Source organism: Talpa occidentalis, unplaced genomic scaffold, assembly GCF_014898055.3.
Source record: "Talpa occidentalis isolate TD23 unplaced genomic scaffold, MPIMG_talOcc4v2.1 talOcc4.10, whole genome shotgun sequence".
NCBI lineage: Eukaryota > Metazoa > Chordata > Mammalia > Eulipotyphla > Talpidae > Talpa > Talpa occidentalis.
In genome coordinates, this window is record NW_023600993.1 from 89,656,819 (window position 1) to 89,681,591 (window position 24,773).

The window sequence follows — 24,773 nt, forward strand, 5'->3', positions numbered from 1 at the left end:
CAGCGCGCCCACCTCCCCAGGGAGGCCTGGACCCTTCCTCTCGGTTTCCCTGGCCACAGCCCCCCTTCTCCCTGGCTCTCCCCCCACCGCGCCTCTTTTCCAGGCAGTGCCGAAGTCCTTCCTACACACACGCTATTTTGGTCCCACCGCTCTCCCCTTCCCTACATTCACTTACTTCCTGCTCTTCCTTCACCTCCGTCCAGCGCTGGAAAAATCAGGGTTCGGTGACCCGCGCCCACCCCACCCCAACCCCCCCAGCGCTCCCCAACCCCCCCACCGGGGGCCTTCAGCTTTGGGGCACAGGGGCAGGGCCGCTTGGGGAGGGGCAACATCCAGACCCCCGCCCCGCCCTCCCCTCCCCTCCCCTCCCCTCCACTCCCCCACATTCCAGCCCCCGCGCCTCGGCCTCCGGCCTCCGGCGGCGGAAAGCTGCGCCCGACCGCAGCGGAGTCGGGGGGCCCGGGGGGCGGCCGCAACTTCCCCAGTCCACCTTAAGAGGCCGGTGCAGCCGGCTCGCGGCGCTGACCTTAGAAAAACAAGTTTGCGCAAAGTGCTGCGGGGGCCCGGCTCTGGGCACCCCGGCGGCGCTTCCACCGCCTGGCCGCGCTCGCGGGCGGCGCAGGTCCGGGCGCGGCGGGCGCGGCGGGCGCGGGGGGCGCGGGGGGCGCGGGGGCCGTCTCGGGCCGGGAGCCGACACGCCGCTGGAGCCGGAGGCCCGTCCGGTCCCGAGCGCGAGCGGGGCGCGCGGGCGGGGGCTCGCCGGGCAGCTGCGGGCAGCGGCCGCCGGCCCGGGCGGGGTGCCGGGGCCGCGGCGCGGGCCGGGGGGCGACGCTGCCCTCCCCGGCCCGGCGGGCGCGCAGCCGGCGGGCGCTCGGCGAGGAGGTGCCGGCGGGCCGGAGCCCCGCCGCTCGCGGGCGGGCGGAGGAGGGGGAGGCGGGCGGAGGGAGGGGGCCGGGCTGCCGGGAGGGCGGGGGCAGCGGCGGGACTGCGGGCCGGAGCGAGCCGAGCCGCCGGCGCTGCGAGGAGCCCGGGCGGGGCAGGTGGGCAGCGGCGGGGGCGGCTCGGCCGCGCGGCCCCTCGCCCTGCCCGCGGCGCGCGCCCCTCCGCTCCGCCTGTCTGGGCTGCGCCGCTCGCGCTCCCTGCCTCTCCCCCCCGCGCCTCTCCCCCCCCGCCTCTCCCCCCCCCCGCGCCCTCTCCCCCCGCCTCTCCGCGCCTCTCCCCCCGCCTCTCCGCGCCTCTCCGCGCCTCTCCGCGCCCCTGGCTCTCTGCCTGGCTCCCTCGGGTCTGTTTCCCTCTCCCGCCGCCTCCCGCGGGCCGGCCTGGCGTTCTTTCCCGCGCGCGCGGGGTCTCCCCCTCCGTCTCCCGGCCTGGGGGGGGGGGGGCGAGGGCTTCTCCGAAGACCGCGGCGCTGACGGCGCGCCCGGGCGCGGGTTCGGGGGGTGGGGGAAGCCCGGCCGGGAGGGGGAGCGGAGGGGGGAGTCTTAGTCATTTCCCCGCTCCAGCCCGCGCCCGCCCGAGCGCGCACTCACCGCCGCTCTCCTCCTTGCTCCGCAGCCGCGGCCCATGGAGCCCGCCGGCCCGGCCCCCGGCCGCCTCGGGCCGCTGCTCTGCCTGCTGCTCGCCGCGTCCTGCGCCTGGACAGGTAAGCGCCCCCGGCCGCCTCGCCGCGGCCCCCGGACGGCGGGCTCCGGCCTCGCGGACTGCCCCGGCGGCCGCCCAGCGACTGCGCGCCGCGGCGGGGGAGAGGGGTCTGGAAGCCGCCTCTGACAGACGCGGCTACAGATCAGAAACTGAGGCCCAGAGATGGCCAGTGACTTGCCCAAGGTCACACAGCCCGAGGTAGAGCCGAGTCTCTGCGGACTCTAGGTGGGAGGCACCGTGCTGGGCACTGGGACTGGCGGAGGTGAGTTACTTCGCCCAGCCCCTGCCAGTCTGACGGGGAGCAGGCTCTCAGAGCAAGGTGCCCCCGGCTTCTCCGGATGCTTTTTCTGGACTTAGGCAGGCTTGATCTCAGGGTGGGAAGGAAGGCTGTGGGGGCAGAGGTCCTCTGGGTACTGCCTGGGATGGAACAGAAGCAGGCTGTTGCAATTAGGGAAGAGCGAGCTCTCCCTCTGGTGTGCACAAACAGTGTTAGTGTGTGTGTGGGGGGGCGGATAGAGAGGGGAAGGGAGCCTTGGTAACCCTGGGGTGAGCTGCTGGAATCAACAGATCCTGATGTAAAAACACCATGGATTGTCCCCCTGGTATTCCCTGTGGTTGCCGAAGCGCCTTGCAGGATGGTCTTTGCTGATCTTCAGGCTCTCTCCCCACTTCCTGCCTCCCCCAGCCTTCGAGGCTGCTCCCTGCAGTTCAGGTGTTCCGAGGGACTGTTACCTGTGGCTCTGATCATGTCTTTTTGTTGGCCTACATCAAACACCTGGGTGTCTCCAGCAGGTGGGCTCTGTGGGGGATCGTGTGTTCGCCAAGGGGTGAGGTCACCATTCAGGAGTCCAGCCTCTTAAAGGGGTTTTGCAAAACCGTGGGTCTCCTGAGAGGGTTGGGAGGCCAGAGAACCAGCATTAAAGGGGTTTGGGTGGGGTTGAAGAATGGGGAGCTTGTTTTTTGGCTACTTGAAGCTGTGTTGTCAGCAGAGGGCTTGCTACACCTCCCTCCCTTGAGGAGAGAGGTAAAGATGAGCTCAGTATTTCCCTCCCCCCCCCCCCAGCATTTGCCTAGAGACTGGTAACCATCTGATAGCAGGAAAAAAGGAGAACTAGCAAAGAGTAGGAGGAGGGAGAAGTGGGGGTGGACAGCAGCTTCTTTGCCCTGCAGTTTCCCCTGAACCCTGGGAATCCACGTAGGCATCACCCCACCCCACCCGTGGGTCTTTCTGTTACAGTTGGGTCCTTGCTGGCAGAAGAAAGCTCTGGCATATTTCACATCCCTGGTGAGTGGCATCTCAGATCTGCTTTCTGCCTGAGCTGGCCATTCATACCCTGCAAAAGTCCAAGTTCCTGCCCTGCTGTCCTTCCTGGCCTGCAAATGCACACCCATCTCTCACAAGTGCCTAATTTTCCTAAAGCATGGGACTGGGCCCGAGTTAATTTCTAAATGTCTATTCCAGACCCTTCTCCAACCTGGACCCTGTGGCTCAGTCCCTAGCAAATGAGCAGTGACGCTTATTAACAAGTGTCCAGATGGGCAACCTGCCTTTCCTGGGGCGCTGGCTAGGAACACCAACACCCTTCTAGAGAGCAAATCTCCCCCTTTTGCCTTATAAAAACAATCTATAAAATGCTAAAGATTAGGCCATAAAACTTCCGTTCCAATCCATTCAGCATCAATAGCCTGAAAAAGTGGGAGCAGCAGAGGGGCCGAGATTAACTTTGAGATAAATAAATCTTAGGCGGTAAGAATAAATCTCTTGGTTGAGGCTGGTGGGGAAGACATGGGTGTCCCCTGGTAGCTCAAGCCTCCCAGCTTCCTTCACTGTGTGCTGCGGGGTCCTGGTGGTGCTCGGGGCTGTGGCAGGCGATTCACCTGGCTGGCCCAAGGAGGAGGCTTCTGGCCCCTCCCTCAGTTGTTCCAGGCATGGAATTTATGACAAAGCAGATGAGCGGCAAGACAGAAGGGTAGGAAGGTAGAAGGAGGCAGTTGTCCAATTTTCTAAGAAAATGGATTTGTTCGAGTGAGAAACTGAAATGTCAGGCTTAGGAAGGCGGCTTTGGATTGAATGACTACTAGTGTCTCAGGCAGAACTGTCAGCCTGGGAGTGTCACATGATCGCCGAGGCTTCACATGATCACTGTTTGGAGGGGGCTGGCCATGTGAATTTTCTTGGTTGGGGGAGGAAGAGGAAGAAGTTTCTAAAGATTGCTGTCAGCACAAGTGCTGCCAGAGGGAAAGTCTAAAAAGATGCGGGTGAAGTCACCAACCTGTGTTCTCAGAGCCAAGACGATGCCTGGTCCCTGGAACAACTTCTCTGAGAGAGATTCTGAGACTTGGAGAAGGGCGAGGTGCCAGGCTTGGGACACCGGGCAGCCTGGCTCTGTGACAACAGGAGAGCCTGTCACTGTACCTGTGACCTCCTCGGGGCGTGGCCCACCTGGGTCTTTAAACCTGTGGGTCACCTACTGGGCAGACCTCAGATGAGCTCCCATTCTGCCTTGCTCTGACCTGAAGAAGCCTTGCTGAATTGGGGTTCAGGCTTTGGGGTACAGCTGGGCTCTCTGGTAATCTCTGTGCCTTCAGTACAGAATAGCATGCTGGTGGCTCCTCTGTACTTTCCTGAGTGGTGAAGTTGTCTCACTTCCCCTTTCACAAGAACAGGGCAGTAGGAGGTGGGTGGGGTGGGCTCTGGGCCCCTGTGGGCTCAAGCTGTTCGCAGGTCCTTTAAAGTCGGGGTATTCTGGGGGTACTTTCTGGCCATTAATTATCCCTTTGCCAACCCTGTGGAGACTCCTGGCGTGATTCATTCCTTGTGATTCAGCACCATGGAGTCCTGATGTGAACCATGTGCCGAGAGCAGCGGGGAGAGCCAGTGTGCTTTGGGTGTTCGCTGTGTGCTGCTGTGTGCTGATCCCCTTATCTGCATAATCCCACCCACCAGCAAAGCAAAGCAGGAGCTGGCTGCTGTCTCCATTTTGCAGATGCGGAAAATAGAGTCCCAAACTGGAGAAGCTGCCTGTCCAAGGAGTAAGACAGAGGGATCCTGGGCCTTGAATCCAGGCCTCCTGACTGCGTAGCTGGGAAGGGAAACACCCAATGACATAATCAGGGTTACTTAGTGGGAGCCAGCAGGCATGCCCGAGAGGGGCTCTGGCTTAGGAAGCTCTGGGCTGGGGCTGTGAGGAAGGGGTCCTTCTGGGCACTCGTTTGTAACTGAGGCACAGCCGTGCCTGTGAAAGCGCTGAGGAAGGAAACAGTGACACCCCTTGGCCTCACCAATGACAACTCATGGAGGATGTGGCTCTCTAACAGCCCCTCCCAGCCGGGCTGCCAAGCTCTGGAGCCCCCAGAGCTGGAATATTCCTCTTTGCATCTTCCTGGTGCCCTTTGCAACAGATGGAGAGGGGGTGTGTGAGAGGAAGGAGTCTAAAACTGTTGTGTGCGGATCCCACACGCACTCGCTCGCGGCTTCCAATGGCTCCGTGCGACAGGTTATTTTCTTATTTGTAGTCTTGGACTGATGGAAGGTTTTCCCCCCTCTCTCTCTTTTTAAATGTGCTCAGATTTCTGGTCTGTCAACACAACGCAGATCATGTCACTCCCCTGCTCAAAACTGTCAAATGGGTCCAAGTTTTTTTTTAAAAATTAAAAACTGCCTGGGCCCAGGGTTTCCTCCCTGGCAGGCCCTATCTCCGCCACCTGTTTTCCCAAGAGCTGACCTGCTGAGCTGCTGCAGGATGACCCAGCCTCCTCCCTACAGGCCAAAGCATTCCGGTTACTCAGGCAGCTTAAAGATCCTGAGAAAGCCCCAGAGTTGTAGAATCCCAAGCTGGACCCCGGTTGTGCCAGCGTTCCAGGAACATGTGAGCAAGAGGCGTTCGATTTATATAACACCCATTAACATGTGGCCTAACCCACTTTGGTAAATGTTTTTGTATAAATCCACATCCTCAGCTAAACTCTGATCTCTGTGCCCTCGCTTCTGCTGTTCCGGCCATCAGAGGTGCCCTTCCCTATACCTCCTTATCCTCGGGTGGCCAGGTCCTCCTCATCCTTCAGTGTGTGCTGCCTCCTCTAGCAGGGGAGCTCTTCCTCCGCTGAGCTCTGCCCCCAGGATTTATCTGTCGCTGTCTGAGGCTACTCGTGGCTTTCTCCTGGTTCCGTCCCCATATGTGTGCATGTTTAACACCTGGTTTGCATGGCGGGTCTGCAGCCAAACCATCACTCAGCCTCTCCATGTGGAGACACAGCAGAGCCCAGTGCTAAGTCACAGGCTTGGTGCCTGATCCCCGGGTGTGAATCTCAGCTCTGCCACCTACTCCGACAATGTGCTGAACTTCTCTGTGTCTGCACCCTCATCTGTAAAACAGAAATGACGTCAACAACTCTAGTTCAGGGATTAAGTCAATTAATGCGTGATAATGCTTGAAGCCGTGCGTGGCGTGTAGCGAGCTCAGCACACAGTGGCCGGCATTGTAATTATTATGGTTTTGTTCTGTTTGGATTTCCTCGGCTAGGAAATCGAGTCCAACTTTTGGAAGGCACCTAGCACAGCTCTTGGCACACAGTGGGCACTCACAAAACAGCAAAGTGAATGAAAGCCGCCGAGTGACTATGGGCGAATGTTGTTCAGCTGGAGGGTTCTCCCTGTAGCTTTCCTGCTGTGGGGGATGGACACGCTGAGCAGAAGCCCAGGCTAGTGTGATTAAACGTCTGTTGCTGGCACCGCACTGTGGGCACCGCCTGCCTCTAGGTGTCTCTGTTCCATCCGTAGAAGCCTGGGTCTGGAACTGTGGATTCTGAGACCTGGCAAGCCAGAGTGGAGCTGAGTGTCTCATCCAGCACTTCGTGGTGCAGCCAAGAAAACTGCAGCCTGGGGGAGGGAGGGGGCAGTGGCCTCACGCGGCAGCCCCGTGGCAAGGCCTGGGTGGGACGCCAGGCCTCCGTCCTCCAGGCCAAGGCTTTTAAAAACTGGGCTGTGCAGGAAGTTTCCATCGTTAAAGCTAGAAATCTGACAGGATCCTGAATTCCGTGGGAAAATACGAAAGTAATAATAATGGGAGCCATTGTTTCCGGCCCTCAATGTGCTCAGCACTTGGCTTGTGTGATCTCAGTGGAAGGCAGAGTCACCCTGGGTGGTTGCTGTCATCAGATCTCTTTGACCAATGGGGACAAGGAGCTCAGAGAGGTGGAGCAACTTGCCCAAGGCTACACAGTGACAGGGTGACAACCCAGGTCTGCCTGACCCCCAAGCCCAAGCTATTAACTAGACATTACTTAACCTTGTTTACAGGGAGAGAAACTGAGGCTCAAGGTGCTGCCCTCCTCTTATCTTGGTGATCTTCTCATAGTTCTGGCAACCAGTGTGTGGCAAAGGTGGGGTATTCCCAAGATACATTTCCATCCCGCACTGGAGAAGGAAGCCTCTATTTTCACAGCTGAAGCTTCTTTCCTGTTAACTTCGGGCGTTCCAGGGCCAGGCTCTCTGACCGAGCCTCCGCAAGATTTATTATCCCTGCCAGGTGTCTCGCCAGACCCTAAGTCCAGAAAGATGCAAAACAGCTGAGGTGGAAGTCGGAAGTGATACAGAATTGGCTCTTTGTGTCTGTGAGATTTCCTGGCACATCCATTTGGGGGCGCAGGGTGTTAGATGGCTGCAGATTAGCGCCAGGAGCTGAGGGAGATCAGGTGCTCGGATCAGGAGGGAGATTGGAAGCCTGGGTGAGCGATGAGCCTCCAGCTTGGAGGGAGGGAGGGAGGGCGGAGGCCGGCGTGGGTGGTGCCGGGCCAGGGCTGGCTCCAGTGCTCCATTTCTTCAAAGCCGACAGTCTCCTTGGGAAATGGAAGCCCGTGGTGGAGGGGAACAGAGCGCTATGTGCGAGACACGGGCGAGCTTTGAATCTGTGCTAGCTCTTCCCTGTCCTTATTTTGGAAAATTTCAAACATATGCAGGATGAGGAGGACGAACCCCAGCTTCAACACCAATCTGCTGGTCTTGTTTCACCCACCCGTCACTTTGCTGGGGTGGGATGTGAGGGGCTAGATGTTGGGTGTTATCAATACTTTGACATACATCTCAGTGTGCACTCTTGTCTAATCCTCCAACAAGCCAGAAGGCATGGGGTCCTTCATCCCCACTTTACAGATAGGGAAACTGAGACTTCCCAAGGCTAAGTTGGACTCCTCCCAGCGTCACCTAGGCAGTGACAGTTTAATTGATCCAAACCTCAGTTTACTCTTAACCGCCTTACTGTCCTCATTATGGTAGTTTTAATTATGAATATTCAGTTAACACATATGCTAGAGCATTTTCTGTGCACCAGGGTTAGCTCCGGGTGCTAGGATACAACATGGACAAAAAAGCCAAAAACAGCTGCTCTCAGGGAGCTGTCATTTTAATGCAGAAGAGAAAGCAGATCCCACTGATCATTGGCTCGCGTAGAGACTAGGGTCCTGAGGAAGATCAAAGCAGGATGAGGGAATGGAAGGTCAAGTGGGGGCTGAGAGGGTCCTCTCTGAGGAGCAGTAGCTGAATAAAACAGAGGAGCAGCCATGGGAATATCAGGGGAAAAGCATGCCACACAGAAGGAATAACAACAGCATGTGCAAAGGCCCTGAGGCTAGAATAACTTGCTACTTCCAGGAATGGCAGAAGGACAGGGAGGCGAGGTGGGAAGAGTTAGGAGAGGTCAGGAGCAGATCAAGGAGGGTCTGGCTCATTGAGTACCTGACATTGAACATATCAGGCCTTGTCACAGGATCATTATTACTCTGTATATTCTCATTTAATTCTCATCACAGTTTTGTGGATGAAGACCAAGACTCAGAGAGGTGAAGTGACTTTCCGAAGGTCATACAGCTTATAAGTGCAGAATTATGATTTGAGCCTTAAATGCTGCAGCATCCTTATCACTGTTTTCCTGCCTCCATTCATGTCCCTTCCAGTGTGAGTGAATCAAATGTTTTTGGTCCTGCTCCAAACTTTTCAGCAGATCCCGTGGCCCTTAGAATAAACTCAAACTCGTGTCCATGGTCCATGCGGCATGGCATTCTCTGGACCACACCTCTCTGTCTGACCTCATCTCATACCACACTCTCCTTCCCCCCTGGGTTTCAATCGCAGTGACCTTCTTTCTGTTCTTCGTAAGCACAGATTCCTTCCCACCACAGGACCTTTGCACTTGCTCTTGTTTCCTACTGGAATACCTTCCCTGGGCTTTGCTTCCTTTGGATTTCAGCTGCAATCTCACCTCCTCAGAGACGCCTTTCCCAACCATCCCCTTCTAAAAGAGTTTCCCCTTTGTTCTTTATCCCAGCACCAAACATGTTTGCTTCTTAGCACTTCCAGCATTTCTGTATTTGTTTCCTTAATTCAGCCCTGTCTGCCCCACTAGGAGAGAAGCTGCCTGAAGGTAGGGCCTGCGTCTCTTCACTGCTGGGCCTCCTGGAACCTTAGCACAGGGTCTGGCAACAGGAGTGGGTTAGTACCTATTGGTTGAATGAGAAGGAGGCTCAGACTCTTGAGGTCACGATGGCAGTGACCCTGGTCTGAAAGCAGAGCTGTGCCTTAGCTACTGCACAGTCCCACCACTGTGGCTGGGGCAGTGGCCACAGCGCCAGTCCCTGCCATGGTGCTGTTGTAGGGATCCCTAGCACATCAGGAAGCACAGAAATACAGTGCCAACTGGGGTGGGGGGTGGCAGCCAAAAAACCCTGGAATTTATACTTAAAATTCTTGGAACACAGAACTGCTTGCCCCGGTGTAGACACCATGATGAATGAGCAGGCAAACAGGAAACGTGATGCAATTAGTGCTACACTCTCGCCCGGAGTTTGGCGTGGCGGGCCAACTCGGGTCAGCCTTCCCCAAAGGCCCTCAGTTGCACTAGTTGATCTAGTGTGGTAGGTGACAGTGGAGACAGACCCCTTGACCGCCTCGTGACCTTGTCCAGGTGGCTGGACCTCCCTGACCCTCAGTCTTGTCCTCTGCATAATGGGCTTGGTGACACCCTTGCTGGGTCCCGGCAGAGTTTGGTGAGCCTGCCATGCTCCTGGCACTGTCAGTGCTCGACACTGTCAGAGCTGAAACCCATGACCGCCCCCTCAGCCTCTGTTTCCCCCTATCTTGATATCAGCCAAGTTTCTGGCTAGTTGGGGAGGCGGTGGAACGGCTGCTTTGGGACACATTTCTGGGTTGGAATCCAACACATGCTGTTGACTGGCTGTGTGCTCTGGAGCAAGTGTCTTTCCCACCCTGAGCCTCAGTTTCCCCATCTGCAAAATGTAAATGCTGCCACTGTTTCCTACTGCGTGGAGACTGTTGAGGTTTAAGGGAATTAAGAACCATGGAAAGTGCTTTTACAAGCTGCAAAAAGTGCTATAAAAGGCATCAGTGAATAGTGTCAGCTTGGGGAAAAATCTCGTCCGGAGACTGTCTGCCGTCGACAGCAGAGTGTGCTGAAACCTTGGCAAATGTCGTTTAATAAATGCGTGTCACTTTTAAGGGGGCCTTTATCTCGGCTGGGAAAATGTGTGCACGTCCTTGGCAGGCTGAGAATCCAGCAGCCTGAGCTGGAGGGCGCCCGTCATCGTCATCGCAGGAGGAGCCCTGGCGCCCAAGCGCGAGGCAGACGTCTGTGCTCCAGTTCAGTCTCGGCCCCTCCGCTCCTCTCCTCCTCTGTGGGACAGGGATGGTGACGACAGCCCTCATGTCACTCAGCTGTCACGATGGTTAAGTGAGGGCTTCTTGCTCTCTGGCCTCATCCCCGAGTTGCCCCTGTTCAGAGCACAGCCAGCACCACCGGGGCCCGTCCCAGAGGCCCAGTGCACTGCACGTTGGAAGGACACCAGCTGGCCCTCAACCTCTCCAGGCCTTACTCCCATTCCTCAGTTTCTCTTTCTGCAAAATGGGGTCCTTCCCTGCTGCTTTGTAGACAGGGCACACGGCAAGCATTTCTTCATCGCCTCCAGGTCCTGTCTGCAGCCAGCAAAGGTTCACCAGGGCCTCCGCCCTCCCTGCCTCCTGACATTTTGCCAACAGTGTGCTCGGTCTGATCACAAATCCCACTCTCAGTGGCTCCTGCATTTGTCAGGGCAGAGCTGGTTCTGCCTTGAAGGGAATCCTTAGCTTCTCAGCTTAAGCCTGTGAGCCTCTGTTGTTCCTCTGATATTCTGTTGTCCCTCCTTCTGAAATGCCCACACTTGGTAACACCTGCCCTGCAGGAAGTGCCTATTCTGTGCCAGGCATGGTGCTGAGCCATTCACATGCATTTCACCCAAGAATGAGCCAAGCCCTGTGTTACCATTATCATTATCCCCATTCTGCAGAGGAGAAACCAGAGGTCCAGAGGGGTCTAGATGTCTCCTGGGGCCTCATGAAGGGCAGAGCTGGAATCCAAACTAGAAGATACATTTGACAAATGCCAGGCCACTGACATCAGCCAGGAGGATAGCCCAGGGACAAAGTCAAGTCCCTGTTCTCAAGAGCATACAGTTAAGGCCAGGGTAGGGAGATGACTGCTAAAGAAATTGACACATACCTCCACAATCTATTGGGTGATGGGGGAGCTGAGAAAAATAAAGCAGAACAAGGGGCATTGAGGAGGGAGTATCTTATATGGGGGAGAGGGGCAGGGAAGGCCTCTCAGATGGGTTTGAGGGCAGTAAAGGAGCCAGCGTGTTGCTCTGCAGGGGCTGAGAGTGCCAGGCAGAGATGGTGGCAAGTGCAAAGCCCCTGAGGTGAGTGGAGAATCTGGAGTGGTTGAGAGCAAGGCTCTAGTGCCCTTAGGGGTGGATGCCGGGTCTCACTCTGACTGTGGTGGGGGCTGCAGGAGCATTTTGACCAAAGGAACGATATTCCCTAGCGTGGGTTTTGGAATCTACCATACCTTTGAAACTGAGCCGGCGGGACCTGCTCTTGGGCTGCAGGAAATGGGGAGAAAGGGGAGTCTGGGGAATGTACTATTCTCAGCTCTTCTCACTACTGACCCTCTGACCTTGGGGAGGCAGACAGTAGTACCCCCTTGTTTATAGGTGAGAACATGGAGGCTTAGAGGAAAGTGACTTTGCCAAGTCATCTCCCCTGGGATCAGATATATGGGATTTCTGGCCCCAGAACTTGAGCATTAGACTATCTTGGCACCTGAGGAATTTGCTTATTACATGTTCAGACTACAAGGATATGGCACAGTGCCCAGTTCTCAGAGCTGCCTGCAGTAGGGGTCGAGGAGAGAGTGCCCTGGCCCAGCCCTTTCTTATTTATAAGCTCACCGCGAGTGCCCCACTTGTGCTGCCCCAGTGCAGGTATTCCTGCTGCAGTACCTGGGGCATTGCTGTCCAGTGAGTGCATGGCCTGCTGTTCAGCTGGCATGGAGAGCTTTCCTTCAGGGTGCCAGGTTAGCCTTGTCCCAGGCTGGCCCTCTCAGCTTGCTCACAGATACCTAGCGCGTCCCAAGGACTCTGTCCTGCTGCCTGGATCTCGTCTCTCCCCTCAGTTCTGCTCGTGTGACTACCCCTCCTGGGATGACTTTCCTCTTCCCCGGTCTTGGTCAGTCTTCAGACTGCCCACCAGCTCTAGAAAGTCTTTCCAGAACCCACCTTTTCCAAGACCCCACCCCCAAGCCTCTCCTTGCTCACTGAGCGCCCTGCCTGTGTCCAGGACGCTTCCACATGAGCACGGAGACCAGCCTTACTTGGTTCTGTGGCCATGGCGTGTGGACAGAGCCTGGTCGCACCGTGGGGCTTGGGAGGCAGGAGTGAGTTAGTCTGATTCAAGAGGAAAATCAGTGCAGGGCTGTGGTTGTAGAGCCCTGTTCACCTGTCTGGGAGCCCAGAGCACCCTCTTGGGAAGCGCAGAGCCCACACAGCCATCTACCTGGGGTAACCCCTTGGTGACCGCAGCCCCAGGGTCCGACTGCTCAGAACTCAGGCTTCGAGCTCCAGCAGGGCTCCTGCAGGCTGACCTTCCCGCTTCCCACAGAGCAAGTCAGTGCTCTCCAGAGGGTTGTGCTTCCTAGCCAGGGCGCGTCCGCGCACCACTTTCCTGCACGTGGTGGTCAGCCTTGAAGACTGCCCGAGGCCGAGAAGAAGGGATGGCATCCCAAGAGGGGCAGTCCCATGAGTAGAGGTGAGAGGGCAGGAGAGATCTGGGGGTGCCATGCAGGGTGCTGCCCATCAGTTGCTGATCACATGCTTGAGGGGAGCGTCCCTTCCACCCTCCTTGCACGGAGGAGCTCATAAGTGCCAGGCATGTTCGCAGCTTGCACACCCACAGGCGCAGGTACACAGACACCCAGGGTGCATACAGTGTCCCCACACATGCTGTCGTCCCTGCTCCCCAGCACTGTATCATCACACAAACTCACACATGCCACTCCATTGTACACATGCCCTCCCTGCACATGTGCACATGCACACATGCACACACCACTCCTGGCCCTTTCTCCCCACATGCACATTCACATGCACCCCCATGCTCACATCCCTCCCAGAAATTTGGGACATGCACATCCTCATTCCGCCAACATGCCCCACCTAACCTAGCCCAGCCCCCTACTGTTCGGCTATTTTCCTACACATAGTTGGCACCCCTCGTGCCCTGTTTGCTGTCCTCCTGCAGATGCACCCGTGACACACTCACCATCCCTGCACACATCGTCTCGTGCATGTACCCATGTGCACCCTTGCATGGTATGTGAACGTCTGTGCACACTCCTGCACCTGTTCCCTTTCACTCCTGTGTACTCCCGCTTTCATCCCCACTTCACACTCCACACTCTTGCATGCTGCCTTCATCCCTATCCCAGAAGATGCCAAAGGCAGAGCCTGATGGGCTGCTGTGGGGGCAATGATCTGCCAGCACGGTGGTAACGCTGATATCAGGGAAGGGGATGCCAACTGCCCGGCCGCGGGCTGCACTGTCGTTCCAGCCGTCATGGGACTGAGCCCTGGCACTGCCGGGGAGCTCCAGCTCCAGCCTCCCCCGAGGCTCCTGGAGTCTGTGGAGATTGAGGGGTGTCTCCGGCCTGTCCCCCAAGCCCCTGCCCCAGCGACCCACTGTTTCCAGGGCCTGGGAGACTCCCCTGCGGGCACCTGTCTGGGCAAGGCTGGCTCCTGGGAGAGAGGGGAAAGGCTGGCTCTGGAGGAATGGCACCCAGGGATCACGGTGGACCCGTTTCTCCCCCACCCCACCCCCCGCCAAGTTTTCATTCTAAATTGATTTGTTTTTTCCATTAGAAAAGCATCCATGCTTATTTTTGCACTTCTGATGAAAAGTGTTTTCATCTTTTCTTAATCTCAAAAGCTACACATGAATGAATGCTGCTAATATATCTAATATATACATACCCCTGCCCCCGCCGCCCCAAAGCCAACTGGTCAGTTCTCAGCCCCCTTCGACTGCTTCTCCCACGCCTCATTCCTCCTTGACAGACAAGACTGGGGCGGTGGCGCGGCCAGTCACAGGGAGAGGGCAGGACATGGGTCAGAGAGGCCAGCAGAGTCACTCAGTGGAGGGTTCATGCCAAACATCGTCATCTGAGCGATTTCTGTAAAATCTGTCTCCCCTGCTCATGTGCAAACTCCGGGGGCCAGAGACCAGCCGCTCGCAGCCCTCAGCACAGGGCTGGCGCGCGGTGACTCCAGTATCCATCACCGCCCCTGCGCCGGCTTCCTGCGTCCTGTGGCCTCCAGCTCCCTCCTCCAGCAAACACAAGGCCCAGTGACCACCCACTGTGTTGAAGTCTCCCAGGAGAAAACTTACAGGTGTTATGTCATTAATTTTATTCCAAAAGCATTAAATGTTTATAACCCCCACCTCAAAAAAAACAAAAAAAAAAACAAAAACCAAACAAACATAAAACAATTTCAAGGTATTGTTTACTGTAAAGTAAAAAGAAAATGTGTCCGCTCCCATCCTTGCTCCCATTTGCCAGACAGAAGATCCCTCAACATCATGGTGTTTATCACTGTAAACCTTTTCTCTAGACGTTCGATTGGTCAACCAGCAAATATTTACTAAGCAGCTACTCTGCTAAACTCTGTATCGGGAGCTGGGAAAATAGCCGTGAACAAACCAGACAAAATTCCTGGAGGTGGAGGGCTCATTTAAACAATGAACACATATGTAACATGCACATATATTATGTGTGTTGGTTTCTGTTATTACAAAATGGGAATACTGTGGCTCGTCTTTAATATCCATCCAGTTTAGAAACTGAAAATTATCCAAAATAGAAGGAGGGGGGAGAAAGAGAAAAACTCATCTATTTTAGATTCATGACCCAAAGATAGCTGCATTTTATAGCTTTGTAGAGTCCCTTGCAGTGTTTATTTATATATAGTTTCATTTTATTTTACAAAGTCATCATCATACTGAAATCACAGTTTTTCCTTCTTCTTTATTGCTCAAGTAATACAAACAGAAAACATAAAAGCAAAATCCCTTGTAAATCTATGACTTACCATTAATCATTGCTAATCTTTAATATCACACATACTTTTTTTTTCAAAAACTTGAAGTTTGGAATCACAGTGAGTCTGTACTCAGTAACTGACTGATCTCAAATTCATTCTGTATCAGTAATTATAACTCTACATTGTCATTTTGCTGGCTGTAGAGTTGGTGTCCTGGGGGTTCACCATTATAGAATCATATCGTCTCCTCCCCTTGGACATTAGGGTATTTCTGATTTTTTATTTTTATAATATGTTTGTACATTTCCTTAGTATCCGAGTATGATTTTGCATTGTTTTTATTCACTCATATTTTAAGCATCAAAATGTTAATCACCATTATCTTTGATGGTATTCTATGAAATAATTATTTTGTTTTTATACTTTCTTGTTTTCTCTAAATGCTTTGCAATGAACAGGTTTTATTTGCATAATCATAATATCATTTGAAATTATGCCATGTAAAAATTTCCAAATTACTAGTTTTCAGGGCAATGGCTTTTTTGGCTGCCTGGATCCATGTAGGGGCTAGACTGGAATTCACTTCACCTTTCCTTTCCATTGGCCGTTGTGTTCGCCAACTTTTTCAAGATTAGGATGCGGGGACCCCATCCCATATGTGGGGTTATATCCTTGTGTAAGAGCCCGGCAAAGGCTGTGAGCAGCTTTCACACCTTGGCGCTTCCTGCCCAACTGCTTTCCCGGAGGGCTGTTCCAATTTCCACTCCCACCAGCAGTGCGTGAGAACGCCTGCCCAGCGCCAGCCCCTCCCAGACTTGCTGCAGGCCCCTGGACAGCTGCTCTCTGTGCCAGGAGGGCAGACGCGAGCCAGAAATGGCTTTGTCAGCCCTGCCAACGTGGTGACCCCAGGCCCAGAACCACAGGAGTGAGTTTTAACAAGCCTGGTTCCCAGACAGAACCTGCCGAGAGAAAGAAAAGCAAGGAAGAAGGGAAAAACTCTGCTGGAAAAAAACACATACACAGATTAAAATAATATTTGGCACATACGTCGCACTTTTAAAATTCTTCAAACGCTTTATAAACACTAGCTAATTAATTAAGCTGCCTAAATCTGGCTGCAGTTGGTGGAGAGAACTCAAGAGGAGCTAAAAAAAAAGGGGGGGGGGGCGCGGCCCTACACCACTCCAGATTTTCCTATCGCCTGCCCGGGTGTGACTGCCGGCCTCCAGCGGCACACAGGAATAGCCCTGCTGCAACACGCCGCACGCCCGACTCCACAGCCCCCTCTCCTCACACGGCTCCCCCACGGGCTGCTGACTCACAGCCCTGTGCGGTGTTATTGAAAAGGATAATAATAACTGCCATTTATTACGCGCCCATGGGCCAGGCACAGTGGCAGGCTCCAGGCCTGTAGCATCTCCCTGTCACAGATGAGGAAGGAGGCTCAGAGAGAGCATTTGCCCCGGAGCAAGTAACACCCTCCTTCCTTCCTTCCTTCATTAATGTGATCATTCAGTGTGTATTTATTGAGGGCCCAACAGACACTGTTGTAGGCAGGGGGCTGGAAACAGTTCTTGATGGGTGTTATGTCCTGGTGGCAGGGAGTGGGGGGACATGGCAGTTCAGAGATCAAGGATGGAAATAAAGTATCTGTATTAATGGAACAGAAACTAAAATTTCGCCAGCACCTCTAAGGCAGGCACTCACTGCCCACCTGTGTTGAAGGCCTTAGGACTGTTCAGGGCGGGGGTGGATGCCTGTACCCAACTCTGTGTGCTGGAATGGAGGCTCAGAGAGGTGGGAGCTGGGTTGGTTAAAGGGCAACCTGTGCCCCTGTCCCTGTGCTTGGTGCTTCCTCCAGGTGGCATTTCCGGTTTGTCCAGTCTCCCTGCTGGAATGCACACCCACTGGGAATGTTTCCAGCAGGCCTTCCGCCTCCCCCACGTGCCTGCCACCAGCCTCCATGACCTCCATGGACTCTGGTTTCTTCCTCTGCGCCGGGTGGGCTGGCCAACCTCAGGCTGTCCCTCCGCGGCTCCTCCCGTCTGCGGAGGACCAGAGTGGGCCTGGCCTGGGAACTGACTGGAATGAGGGCAGGAGGTTAAGAGGCCTGTGCTGAGGCCCTGGACTTGCCCCTGTGAAGACAGCCTGGAGTCCATGGGTCTCCTTCCCCTTAGGTGTCCTGCCCCCTGCGGTGATGCCAGGCCCCGGGTTGGTGGGCAAATTCAGTCTCTCCTGCCCAGCAAGAGCAGGGTCTGCTCAGGGCATCGGCTGCAGCCCTGTCTGACACACAGGCTAAGGCGCCTAGGTCGGGACAGGTCAGGGTCACCTGTCGAGTCAGTGTTGCTCCAGGTGGAAACCGGACGGCCCGTCTGCACGTGCGCAGGGCTTCTGCGCCCACGCCTGTCTCCTCCGCTTCCCTGCACTGCAGCCTCTGTCTCCCTCTCCATCTGCTGTCTCTGTGCTTGTCCCCACCCCACCACTTCCCCAAGGTCGTGGTGCTCTGTCCTTTCCTCCACCCCCTACTGTGCTTAAACTCGGGGGCCCTACTGTGCCCTGCTCTGAGCACCTGCAGTCTCACATCTTTTCCTGCCTGTTCACCTGTTCTGGCCACACCCCCCTCTTCCTTTCATCTCTCTGCCTGGGGTCCCTGTCTCTGGGACCTAATGTTCTCCAACTTGGGGCCTCGGCCCCTCCCCACTGCTGCCCATGGGACTCCGGGACTCTGTAGCCCTCCAGCCTGGCAGCCTTTGCAGCCTGACCTGGGGTCACCCTGTGTGTGTCCCCAGTGTCCGCAGCACCCAGCGCAGCCTGGCGTGTGAGGCTCAGCAAGGGTTGTGGGAGTGATGTCTCAGTGACAGAAACGTACGTGTGTGATCTCATTTTTTTTTCCAGAACAGAGCAGAGGGCTAGGGGCTGTCTGCCTATTGGTGGGTAAGGAGTCTGACACCCACCACAGTGGCTAACCTAGGGTGTAAAAGCCACTTGTCGACATTGTCCTGGCCAAGGCTTGTGCTCGGCTCTCCCTGAGCGCCATGGAGACGGGGTCATAGTGACTGTGTCAGGTGAGAAGCTGAGGCTCCGAGGGCATTAGAGGGACCTGCCCACACTGAGGGCGGCACTCACACCTGCGGGTGCCGGGCAGTCACTAAGCTCGGGAGCACCAGCCCCTGTTGCATCCGAGAGCACCAAGGTCAAAGAGCAGTAAGTCACTCCCCTCAAAGGCAAGGCCTCCTGCCTCTCCACTGCTCCACGGGCTCCTGCTGCTAAGTCACTTCCCTGCTGTGGACCTGCTTCCTCCTTTATAGAGCCCCCACCCCACCCCACCATGCTGTCCCACATCTCTGAGCCTTGGCCCAGGCTGTGCCCTCTGTGAGGAACACTGTTACCCTTTCCTCATAAATTCAGATTTAATGCAAGCCCAGTCAGACATGGTGCATGCAGAAAAGGCTCAGGCACTAAACCTGCTCTCTGCCACCTCACTTAACCTCCCTGTGCCTCAGTTTCCTCATTTGAAACAGCCTCAGATTACAGGCTTGTTGTGGGGGTTCCAGGGGATGATACCCCCACGTGCTGAGCTCAGGGCCCCCCTCCCCGAGGTGAGCACTTGTCAGCGGGTCCTTGTGATAACCCTGAGAAAGTCCACAGGGTCCCGCAGGATGAACAAGGAACCACTTTGCTTCCCTGCAGGAGCGGCCGGCGAGGAGGAGCTGCAGGTGATCCAGCCTGACAAGTCCGTGTCGGTGGCAGCCGGAGAGACGGCCACTCTGCGCTGCACCCTGACCTCCCTGCTCCCTGTGGGGACAGTCAGGTGGTTCAGGGGGTCGGGTCCAGGCCGGCAGTTAGCCTACAGTTTCAAAGGAACAAAAGACGAAGGCCCCTTCCCCCGAGTGACCAGTGTCTCAGATCCCACAATCAGAGACAACAAGGACTTTTCCATCCGCATCAGTAACATCACCCAAGCAGACACTGGGGTCTACTACTGTGTGAAGTTCCAGAAAGGGAGCCCTGACACAGAAGTGAAGTCGGGACCAGGCACGCAGGTCACCGTGAGTGGTGAGTACCGTGGGGCCCCCGCCCGCGTGTGGCAGCAGGTCACTAACAATAGCCTTCATTTTTGAGCAGCTGGGAAACAGGTGTGGCTGTGGGTGCTGCTCTTTATGACCTGATTCTCAAGGCCACATGGTCGTCCTGGCTCCGCAGCCCTTGCCTTTCAACCCCGTCCAGCCCTTTGGTTCCACGGACGAGGGAGCCAATCTCACTCCTGCCTGCAGGGAGGGGCCCTCTCAATGGGGAGAGTCCTCCTTTGCTCAGCACTTACTGAGCACCTACTGCCCTACTGTGTGGCTCTGCTCTGGGAGCTGTGGAAGCAGCAGCCAACAAAGCAAGCAAAGGTTCTTCCAGAGAGTTTCCATTATCTTCCTTCCAGTGAGGAGAAATCCGTGCAGGACAGAGAGGGAGTTGGTTCCGAACATCACACCAAGAAGGAATTCGTAAGAGGCACAGACTTACTGTTTAGTCTGAGGGCCTGGTTGGATGAGACACACAGAGGTGGGGTGTTTGCTCTGGGTCTGTCTGCAAATCCTCCTGTGATTTAGGAACTAACTCACACAGTCCCTCTAGACTCCAAGCAGAGCTGGGGTGTCACAGAATGTCCCTCACTCAGGGAAGAGCTTCCCCAAGTGGGTGACATAGGGGTTGACTGTTCAGGGGATAAAGATGCCCAGGGAAGGTGTTCTGCAGAGGCCGAGGGTCCTGGCCCTGGAATGTCAGCCCAGGAAGGACCTTTATACCATCCAGCCAGACCCCCATGGTCAAGTGGGATGTCAGAGACCCAAGATCACATGTTCAGTGAGTGAGAGAATTGTTCTAGATTCAAGACCTGATTCCAGGCCAGGCTACTTCCTGCCCAGATATGGACACTGTGTCCTTGGAAGAGGCTGGCACAGGGAAGGCATGAGTAGAAGCACCGTCCTCATGGACCCAAGACCAGCATTTCTCCTCTTTGTTGGTTTCTCAAAGATGGGAATGTCACATCACTCATCTCCAGACCCTGAGGCCCGTAGGTGAGGGAGAACCTCTCCCAGCCTTCAGCCACATGATCCCAAATCAAGCACCTGCCCCAGGGCCTGAGCTGCACGTCGCCCACTGCTTCGACACTGCACGACGCTGCACACAGCGAGCCGGCCCTGTTTACGCGCAGCCTGGGTTGCAGGACATCATTCGCTCCTGTTAAGCTGTGAAACAGACTGCGGGATAGCCTCGCGCTCAGCTGCTCATGTGGGAGATGCCCCTGCAGGTGCCTTCGAGGTTGGGGATGCACATTTCAAATGTGCAGATACTGTCACATTTCCCTCCTAATGGTTGCAGCCGTCGAGTCTCCCCACATTTCCCAGACAGGCAGGGAAGGTGGCTTATTCTGCTTTGCAGAGTTTACTCAACTTCCTGTGGTGGGTCCCTTGTTGGGGCAATCACAGCCAGTGAGTGGCTCCACCGTGCTCAGATCTGCTGTCTCCTAATGGGGCCCCTTTCTCTGCCCCAAGGCCCCTCCAGATGAGACCCTGGATGAGAAAGGAAGAAGGGGGAGAGGAAGGGAGCAGTCGGGTGTCACATGCTGTCTCATGACGGCATTTGCTCTTATCACCAGCTGGGAGCGGGGGACCAGGTGCCCCTTTTATAGATGAGGACTCTGAGGCTCAGAGAGGGCGCCTGACCTGAGCTGCCAGGGGAGCTGAGATGAACTTAACTCACAGCCCGCGCTCAGACACACCCCACTGCTTGTAAAGTGAAGGAAAGCCTGACCCTTTCTTAAAATCTTGTATCGTTCTGTTCTTCAACAATGAGCATTTTTTTAAAAGTCCTGGGAAGGAGGCAGAGCTGCTCTGCTCCCCAGATCACACGGATTCTGCAGAGTCTCATCATGTGCTGAGCTGCTCCTGAAGACTCAGCTCAGATATGTACAAACTCCCAGGAGGCTTCCCCCGGGTGTGCTGGGCCTGGTTGGAGGCCTGGTTGGAGCCTAGTTGCTCCTTCACTGAACACCCATGGGAGCAGCTCTGGGGATGGAGGTGTGGAGAGGGAGGGCCTTGTAGTCCCACCACCGTACTCCCAGCCCTGGCCCTGCGGACTGATACTAGGAGGAGGCATTTCCTGTAGGTGCTGGACCCTCATGGGGCAGGAGCCCGTGGCTGCCTTTGTTGCTACAGGACCCCAGCCTGGGCACCCAGAGATGACTCCTCATTTCCTGGAGTCAGAACCTCAGAGGAAAAGGGGAAGAGGTGGTCAGTGTGGGGTCATGAAAGTGGGGTGCATGTTCTCGTGGACATGACGGCTGGGAGGCTGCAGGAAGTTCCCCTGGACACAGTGGGGTGAGGAGGTGGCCTTCATCTCTCAGTCTGTCTTTTCACCTGCAGGATGAGGCTACTCATGGAGAGTGGGAGGAGTTGGCCCCTATCCGCTCACCTAGCAGAGTAGCCCCCCCAAATCGTGATGCTTCAGGGTTAGTTTTCTGGACCTCAGTTTCCTCACCCATAGACGGGGAGCATCACACCAACTGCTGCAGGAAGCTAGGTGGCTGCCGTGAGCCTGCTGAGGGCGACGGTGCCCCCTCCTCAAGCGTGTCATCTGGGGCAAGTCTCACTTTCCCCTAAGTCCTCAGTTTCCCACCTGTGAAGTGGTGGTAACCACTGCTATTGTTCTAGGGTAGGAGAGGTTGGAAGGACATCTGGAAAGCCCTCGATGTGCCGTGGCCAGCGTCACTGAGTGTCGGGGCAGATCTTGCAAGCTCGGGTTGAGCTGACAGCCTGGGCTTATGTTCCAGCTCATCCACTTGCCTGGGCTTCAGTGTCCTCATCCGTCAGTGATGCTCCCACCTCACAGCAGCTGCAGGGAGGGGATGCGAGACACTGACGCACTCGGGCAGTGCCTGGGCTAGAGAATGTCCCTCAGTGGCAGCCATGGTGGTCCTCCTCCTCTCTAGGCCTCTGGTATAACTGGGATGTGGCCTTTCAACTCTGGCTGCTCATTAGGATCCCTGGAAAATAAAATCACCTGGAAAAGATCCTGGGCCTGACTCCATCCTGGAAATTCTGATTGTCAGACATGAGCCCGGGCAGAGACTGCTGATCACAGCCAGGCCCTGGAATCCCTGTATTAGAAGTTCTCAAGGTGACCAAGGAAAAGTTGTCTTCTTTCCTCCTGACTGAAGTGGTTTTCATGCTACTGGGGCCTGTTAACAGCGCTTCAGGGTGTGCTGCTTCCCAGTAGCAGGTGCCCGTGATAGCTTATGGGAGGCCCAAGAAAATAAGTACGAGGCAGTGGCCTGGACGCTCTTCCCGAGCTCTGCTTGGGCTGAGAGTGACTTGCCGCCCTGAGGAAGGACAGCCAGACTCCCTGTTCAGATTCCACTTTCCACTGGGGAAACCTTCTCGTCTTAGAATCATGTCTACAGAGGCTCTGGAACCGCCCCAAATACTCAGTGTAGCTCCAGAGCCCTCCCCACCTAGTTATAGCAAAATGCCACTGATGAAATCTGTCTTCCCTCCTTTCAAAATGTTCCACCTCTCTGTAAAGAGAAACCTGTAGGAAAGCACCTGTGGTCTTGTGTGTGTGTTGAAAGCAAATTTGCCAAACTTGTTTCCTGAGAGGATTATTTTAAAAAACGGAGAGAATCATTTGGGGTTTCTCTTCCTTTTCTCAATCGGTTTTTCAGAGCAGCTGCAGGACTTGCCTCTTTCCTGGGTGTTTCCCCTGTGGGCCTTTGCCTACCCACCTGCCCCCCTCCGCCCTGACAGTCTCAGGTGGGTGGTGACCAGCACTAGGACAGTAGCCTCGGAGCTGGTTGTCAGCACCTGCTGTGAACATGGCCTGTGTTCACTCCTCTGCCCGGGTGGAGCTTTGATCACTTTGCACAGAAATACACATGGAGACTCAAGGATGCAGAGCAGAGATGTGAAGTGGTCACTCACGTGGTCTGTCCTGCTAGTGCCCTTGACCAGCCTCCTTCCTCCTGAGCCTCATCCACACATGGGGCCTGCTTGGGCCTCCCTCGGGCTACTGGGAGGATTAAAGGGCTGAAGGGCTGGGGGGGTCAGCCAGGAGGCTCTGGATAAAGGGTGACTGACCACAGCTTCTCCCTGCGGGACACCTGGGCTGCTGGCTAATTATGACTTACTCTGCGGACACCTCCTTGCTCTGCCCTCCAGTGTTTGCTGAGTTCAGGAAGCAAGTTAAATGTTTACAAGGGCAAATATTTGTGAATTTGCTGTCTTGTCTGTTGCAGAAGGTGGCGAGGAGTAATAGACAGTTTGGAGGCTCCCTGTAGGATCCAGAGGAGATCTGCCCTCAGTGATTCACTGCTTATGTGTTCTCAGGATGAGGGAGATGCTTCTGCCACTTTCTAGGCCTGTGTCTGTGTCTTTTCCCATTTAATGACTGAGAGACGCCCACCTTTGGCTTCCTCAGGCTCAGGGATCTTTTGTCTCCAAGCCAAAACAGAACCCAAGGAGGAGAAACCCAATTCAGCACCCCTCTGTCTCCTTTCAAAATCAGAGCTGGGCACCAATGAGACCTACTTGAGAAATTGTTTGAAATGAAAAGTTTGGAGTAAATCCCTCACCGCCTGCGGGGAGAGCTGGGAGACCAGGCCTGGGCTCATCACTGATCTGCGTTTCTTTATCTTGGGAAACTTGCCTCCGCGGCCTGCTTCCCTCATGCACCCAGGAGCGAGACCCTGTGTCCCACTTCACAGATGAGGAAGGGAGGTGCCTGGCCCCCTCTCCTGGGTAGCTGCCTGGTTCCAGCCTCCACGGGGTCCCCTGTCCCCCTGCGTTCCTTTGTGAATGCTTCTCTGACTTTGGAAAGGTTCTGGGGGCTGGCCAGGAACAGCTATAGACACTGAGGTCATGTTGTTCCTGACCCCAGACTCTGGAAATCCTCTGGAGAGAGAGAAGGGGGACTCTGAACCCAGGCCTGCAACCCTGTCACCATCCCCTGATCCTGGTTCACCTCTGGGAGACTGGGTGTCCCTAAATGAGGGTGATGACCCCCCAGCACTGCTAGAGACGAAACAATAATCAGATGAAGTTATAAACAGTGTCACCCGCTTATCCTTGGTGGGAGTCACAGTCACGCTTACTGTTACAAATTCTCCTCCGTAGCCAAACCCTCTCGCCCTGTGGTATCGGGACCCACAGAGAGGGCCATCCCTGGGCAGACGGTGACCTTCACCTGCCAGTCCCACGGCTTCTCCCCCAGAGACATCAGCCTGAAGTGGTTCAAAAATAGGAAACAGCTGCCAGCCCCCCAGCCCAACGTGGACCCCCCAGGAGAGGCCGGTTCCTACAACGTCTCCAGCACAGCCACGGTGCAGCTGGCGCCGGGGGACGTCCGCTCCCAGGTCATCTGCGAGGTGGCCCACGTCACCCTGCAGGGCGGCGGTCTTCATGGGACAGCCAACTTGTCTGAGACCATCCGAGGTGTGAACCCCCCCCAGCCCGGCCCTGGCCGAGACACAGCCTGCTCCTCCCCACTCGCTCCAGGCGCTGATATCCCAGAGTCCAGTCCCACCATCCTTGGCCATCACCAGCCCTGCATGTGTGGGTCACTCCCCCAGTCACCCCGGCAGCTGCCAGGGCAGCACCTCCCACGTGTCCTGCAGTTTCCCGAACTTTCCCCACGGCCACCCCATCACCGGGCACCCCCTACTGCCCTGC

General features: G+C 55.8%; 1 protein-coding gene and 1 long non-coding RNA gene across 2 annotated transcripts in view; one reads left to right on the forward strand and one right to left on the reverse strand.

Annotated features, from left to right (window-relative positions):
* The window catches only part of LOC119234847 (uncharacterized), a 34,877-nt gene extending 30,867 nt beyond the window's left edge, over positions 1-4,010 (reverse strand). Inside the window, exons 1-2 of the long non-coding RNA XR_008552587.1 lie at positions 3,915-4,010; positions 2,374-2,527 (exon numbers count right to left, since the gene is read on the reverse strand). This is a non-coding gene — a long non-coding RNA (uncharacterized LOC119234847). The remainder of the gene's footprint in view (positions 1-2,373; positions 2,528-3,914) is intronic.
* LOC119234852 (tyrosine-protein phosphatase non-receptor type substrate 1) overlaps positions 1,564-24,773 on the forward strand; it is a 39,658-nt gene continuing 16,448 nt past the window's right edge. Inside the window, exons 1-3 of the mRNA XM_037497900.2 lie at positions 1,564-1,642; positions 18,751-19,116; positions 24,219-24,536. Of these exons, the coding sequence (XP_037353797.1) occupies positions 1,564-1,642; positions 18,751-19,116; positions 24,219-24,536 (763 nt within the window). The remainder of the gene's footprint in view (positions 1,643-18,750; positions 19,117-24,218; positions 24,537-24,773) is intronic.